General features: G+C 41.3%; 1 protein-coding gene across 4 annotated transcripts in view; it reads right to left on the reverse strand.

Moving 5' to 3' along the window:
* The window catches only part of LOC139381790 (phospholysine phosphohistidine inorganic pyrophosphate phosphatase), a 42,953-nt gene extending 37,184 nt beyond the window's left edge, over positions 1 to 5,769 (reverse strand). For 3 of the 4 annotated variants that reach the window (XM_071125551.1, XM_071125553.1, XM_071125550.1), the window contains exons 1-4: positions 5,584 to 5,751; positions 2,624 to 2,811; positions 1,780 to 1,933; positions 360 to 423 (exon numbers count right to left, since the gene is read on the reverse strand). In XM_071125551.1, the coding sequence (XP_070981652.1) occupies positions 360 to 423; positions 1,780 to 1,933; positions 2,624 to 2,811; positions 5,584 to 5,714 (537 nt within the window). In that variant the 5' untranslated portion in view covers positions 5,715 to 5,751. Of the gene's footprint in view, positions 1 to 359; positions 424 to 1,779; positions 1,934 to 2,623; positions 2,812 to 5,583 lie in introns of all 4 variants that reach the window. The other variant, XM_071125552.1, reaches the window with a different exon arrangement.
* Between the last annotated feature and the right edge of the window lie 231 nt (positions 5,770 to 6,000).

Below are 6,000 nucleotides of genomic sequence, written 5' to 3' on the forward strand. Positions count from 1 at the left end.
TGGAGAGAAACAACGACGACCGTTGAAACAGAGATGACTGAGTTCCCACAAAGGTCTGGGGGAGATATCAACGTGCTTTGACTTAAACAAATAAAATGTTTTTATAAGTAGGTGAGTTTGACTTTAAAAAAAAAAATATATATATATATATATATATATATATATATAATATATATATATATATATATATATATATATATATATATATTTATTTATTTTATACGCTCATCTGTTACTGTCACTTTGTCATATTGTTTTCTAATATCTTTTCATTTTTGTTTTGAATGTTAATAATTGTAAAATAAAATATATATTTTTTAAACTCACCCACTGTGTGTGTGTAGTGTAATATCACCCACCTCCAATGCCTTCATGTAAACCCCAACATCCAGGTTCAGGCCTTCATCCTCTTTGTAGTACTTCCTGTAAAGATCACACAGTGGACCTCAGGGTTAAAGTAGAGCTGTAGGTAACTTCCTGTAAAGATCACACAGTGGACCTCAGGGTTAAAGTAGAGCTGTAGGTAACTTCCTGTAAAGATCACACAGTGGACCTCAGGGTTAAAGTAGAGCTGTAGGTCACTTCCTGTAAAGATCACACAGTGGACCTCAGGGTTAAAGTAGAGGTAACTTCCTATAAAGATCACACAGTGGACCTCAGGGTTAAAGCAGAGGTAACTTCCTGTAAAGATCACACAGTGGACCTCAGGGTTAAAGTAGAGCTGTAGGTCACTTCCTATTAAGATCACACAGTGGACCTCAGGGTTAAAGTAGAGCTGTAGGTAACTTCCTGTAAAGATCACACAGTGGACCTCAGGGTTAAAGTAGAGGTCACTTCCTATAAATATCACACAGTGGACCTCAGGGTTAAAGTAGAGGTAACTTCCTATAAAGATCACACAGTGGACCTCAGGGTTAAAGTAGAGGTAACTTCCTGTAAAGATCACACAGTGGACCTCAGGGTTAAAGTAGAGGTCACTTCCTATAAAGATCACACAGTGGACCTCAGGGTTAAAGTAGAGCTGTAGGTCACTTCCTGTAAAGATCACACAGTGGACCTCAGGGTTAAAGTAGAGCTGTAGGTCACTTCCTATAAAGATCACACAGTGGACCTCAGGGTTAAAGTAGAGCTGTAGGTCACTTCCTGTAAAGATCACACAGTGGACCTCAGGGTTAAAGTAGAGCTGTAGGTCACTTCCTATAAAGATCACACAGTGGACCTCAGGGTTAAAGTAGAGCTGTAGGTCACTTCCTATAAAGATCACACAGTGGACCTCAGGGTTAAAGTAGAGCTGAAGGTAACTTCCTGTAAAGATCACACAGTGGACCTCAGGGTTAAAGTAGAGGTCACTTCCTGTAAAGATCACACAGTGGACCTCAGGGTTAAAGTAGAGCTGTAGGTCACTTCCTGTAAAGATCACACAGTGGACCTCAGGGTTAAAGTAGAGCTGTAGGTCACTTCCTGTAAAGATCACACAGTGGACCTCAGGGTTAAAGTAGAGCTGTAGGTCACTTCCTGTAAAGATCACACAGTGGACCTCAGGGTTAAAGTAGAGGTCACTTCCTATAAAGATCACACAGTGGACCTCAGGGTTAAAGTAGAGGTCACTTCCTGTAAAGATCACACAGTGGACCTCAGGGTTAAAGTAGAGCTGAAGGAATATCCTTCTGAATAAATCAGGCCTTTATTACTGGGTTGTTACTACACGATAATAACATTATTATCCAAGAAAAAAGTGAGTGAGTGAGTGAGTGAGTGAGAGAGAGAGATCACACCTACCCTCTGCCCAGAGAGAACAGTACTGGTTTCTCCAGCCCTATGAGAACTCTGAAGGCATCGTTGAGGTTCTGGTAGGAGAACTTCTCTGCTGCGTCTCCTATGACAACACAGTTTGGGTTGGCCTTTTCAACACTGTCAAACTCAGGGACAACACCTGCAACGAACCAAACAAACACGGTATACATGATCACTTTGTATAGAAATAGACACATTTAAATAAATAAAGAGACATGCTAGGTAAGAGACAGGCTAGGTAAGAGACAGGCTAGGTAAGAGCCAGGCTAGGTAAGAGCCAGGCTAGGTAAGAGCCAGGCTAGGTAAGAGACAGGCTAGGTAAGAGACAGGCTAGGTAAGAGACAGGCTAGGTAAGAGCCAGGCTAGGTAAGAGCCAGGCTAGGTAAGAGACAGGCTAGGTAAGAGACAGGCTAGGTAAGAGACAGGCTAGGTAAGAGACAGGCTAGGTAAGAGACAGGCTAGGTAAGAGACAGGCTAGGTAAGAGTAGCTGTGTGTGTGTGTGTGTGTGTGTGTGAAACTTGTGAGCTGTGGAAAGATTCTCTTAATGTACAATAAACATCATTTGGGGGCTCCCGAGTGGCACAGCTGTCTAAGGCACTGCATCTCAGTGCTTGAGGCATCACTACAGACACCTTGGTTCAATTCCAGGCTGTATCACAACCGGCCGTGAGTCCCATAGGGCGACGCACAATTGGCCCCAGCGTCGCCCGGGTTTGGCCGGGTTTTGGCCCGTCATCGTAAATAAGAATTTGTTCTTAAAACTGTCTTGCCTAGTTAAATAAATAAAAAGTTACATTTAAAAAATACATAATTAACATCAATCAATACCGTCATAGACCAGCAGGTGGGGTCGTAGCCCCCTCTCCTTCAGGACAGCCACGGCAGCCGGGGCTGGAGAGAACACCTCAGACACACAGATATCAAAGCCCATCCTCTGCAGCTTGGCTACAAACACCTCCCGTGTGGCCTGGGTCTCGTTGGTACAGAAACGCACCTGCAGGTCCGAGGCCTTTAGCCTGTACGGAGAAAGCTCTTTTGGACATAATCCATTTTTTAACATTTAACATTCGAGTCGTTTGGGCAGATGATGTTATTCAGAGCGATTTACAGTAAAGTGTATTCATCATAAATTAGCTAGGTGAGACGACCGCAAATCTCAAGTCATAGTCAGGAAGTGTTCCTCAATGTAGTCAGGGAGTGTTCCTCAATGTAGTCAGGGAGTGTTCCTCAATGTAGTCAGGGAGTGTTCCTCAATGTAGTCAGGGAGTGTTCCTCAATGTAGTCAGGGAGTGTTCCTCAATGTAGTCAGGGAGTGTTCCTCAATGTAGTCAGGGAGTGTTCCTCAATGTAGTCAGGAAATGTCCCTCAATGTAGTCAGGAAATGTCCCTCAATGTAGTCAGGAAATGTTCCTCAATGTAGTCAGGAAGTGTTCCTCAATGTAGTCAGGAAGTGTTCCTCAATGTAGTCAGGAAGTGTTCCTCAATGTAGTCAGGAAATGTTCCTCAATGTAGTCAGGAAGTGTTCCTCAATGTAGTCAGGAAGTGTTCCTCAATGTAGTCAGGAAATGTTCCTCAATGTAGTCAGGAAATGTTCCTCAATGTAGTCAGGAAATGTTCCTCAATGTAGTCAGGAAATGTTCCTCAATGTAGTCAGGAAGTGTTCCTCAACGTAGTCAGGAAGTGTTCCTCAACGTAGTCATGAACACAGTCAGTGATAGTATGAAAAGACAAGTCAAGTGTACATTCATTATTATTATTATGTTTTTGCGTTATGGGATTTAATCAAGACATTTTGATAACCTCATTCACCAAACACTTCCTTATATGCGCTATGCAAAGTTATCCAGGGGAAGAGGTTTTATTACCATGGGGTTGTAGTTCTTCCGTTTTAAATCAAGGATACTATTTCTCCATGTACCTGCTGGTAGTAAGTACAGGTGAGTTTTCTGTTCTAATAGGAGGTTGACATTATAACCTTGGTTAGACTACAGAACAGATACATTACTAATAGGAGGTTGATATTATAACCTTGGTTAGACTACAGAACAGATACATTACTAATAGGAGGTTGATATTATAACCTTGGTTAGACTACAGAACAGATACATTACTAATAGGAGGTTGACATTATAACCTTGGTTGGACTACAGAACAGATACATTACTAATAGGGTTGATATTATAACCTTGGTTAGACTACAGAACAGATACATTACTAATAGGAGGTTGATATTATAACCTTGGTTAGACTACAGAACAGATACATTACTAATAGGGGGTTGATATTATAACCTTGGTTAGACTACAGAACAGATACATTACTAATAGGGTTGATATTATAACCTTGGTTAGACTACAGAACAGATACATTACTAATAGGAGGTTGACATTATAACCTTGGTTAGACTACAGAACAGATACATTACTAATAGGGTTGATATTATAACCTTGGTTAGACTACAGAACAGATACATTACTAATAGGAGGTTGATATTATAACCTTGGTTAGACTACAGAACAGATACATTACTAATAGGGTTGATATTATAACCTTGGTTAGACTACAGAACAGATACATTACTAATAGGAGGTTGATATTATAACCTTGGTTAGACTACAGAACAGATACATTACTAATAGGGTTGATATTATAACCTTGGTTAGACTACAGAACAGATACATTACTAATAGGAGGTTGACATTATAACCTTGGTTAGACTACAGAACAGATACATTACTAATAGGAGGTTGACATTATAACCTTGGTTAGACTACAGAACAGATACATTACTAATAGGAGGTTGATATTATAACCTTGGTTAGACTACAGAACAGATACATTACTAATAGGAGGTTGACATTATAACCTTGGTTAGACTGCAGAACAGATACAGTGAAACAACATTTTCTACTTTATTCTGAACCAAAAAAAAAAACAACCCCAGAAGAGAAATAGAAACAAACCCAATCATTAGGATACAATGAACCTCTGCATGTCTCGTCCCGAAAAGGACATTCAACTGATCTGCACGTTTACACATTACATTTATTTTTGTATGTCATTGGGATTGTAGAAATAATGTATTCAAGTGCTTCAGTGAGTGACAGCTCTGAAGCAATCTTGCCACCACACCCCCTTATCAGTTTTGAACGTTTGACATTAGGTTAGACAGCAGACTGACCCCGCTAAAAACCAGACTCACCTGAGACTAACCCATTCCATAGTTAAACAGCATTCAGAACCGAACTTAAGACGTGTAAATGAAGTGTCATATAGCTGTTGAAGAGCTGTAATAGAGCTTCCTGTTTCTGCAGTATATCATGTGTGTTCTGCTACTACATTTCAATATGAACGAATCTAAAGGCTAAATCGTTGTAGTACCATCGTTGCTGATGTGTAAAACCTCACTTTGCTCACTGCTACCTATGGAGACAGTCATATAAAAACGCCACACGTCTAAAGACTATGAATACAAGCTTTCCAACAGGTGTCGACCATACCGAAAAGGAGTGAAAACACGAGAGTTGACTAGGAACCGATGAGCTCAATCTCAAACCAGAACAACCACACGGCCGCTTCACTGCTGGCTGCCGATCGGTAATAGATTTGCCCCGGTAATAAATCATTATTATTTGCATATTTAGAACATGCAACATTTCTATCTGAAGGAGTCTGGCTAATAATATGTTTCCACCCGGACCCACTGTCCCGAAACAGTGTCCGTCCTCTGAATGCCACTGGACATAGCTCGACGTCTACCTAGTAGCTTACCTAACTAACCTCCTCACCTTTTCACCGCTTCTACGGAGCCTGGAATTGGTGTGCCGCCGTCTTCTCCAGCATCATATAACACGCCGCACATGTCTAAAATCACACCTTTCAGACTTTTGACGGAGTCTTCCCAGCTGGTAGCTGCCATGACGAAAAAGTGACACAGTAAAAAGAGCTGATTCTTCTTCTTCTTCTTCTGGATCGCATCCAACGTTCAGCTGCGTACACCGCCACCTACTGTACTGGAGTGGGAGGCAGGTCACAGCATAGCTACATTAAATTATCTTCATTATTCCTGTTCCTCTGAAAAATTTAAATAGCGCCCTAGACAACATCACCTACACTCATTAAAACCCCACTACCCAAATCCACTACCTTGATCCTATCTGTTCCTGCACCATGCCAACGGCCTGGGAGGACAGGACACCACCACT

This window comes from Oncorhynchus clarkii, chromosome 23, assembly GCF_045791955.1.
Source record: "Oncorhynchus clarkii lewisi isolate Uvic-CL-2024 chromosome 23, UVic_Ocla_1.0, whole genome shotgun sequence".
Classification (NCBI taxonomy): domain Eukaryota; kingdom Metazoa; phylum Chordata; class Actinopteri; order Salmoniformes; family Salmonidae; genus Oncorhynchus; species Oncorhynchus clarkii.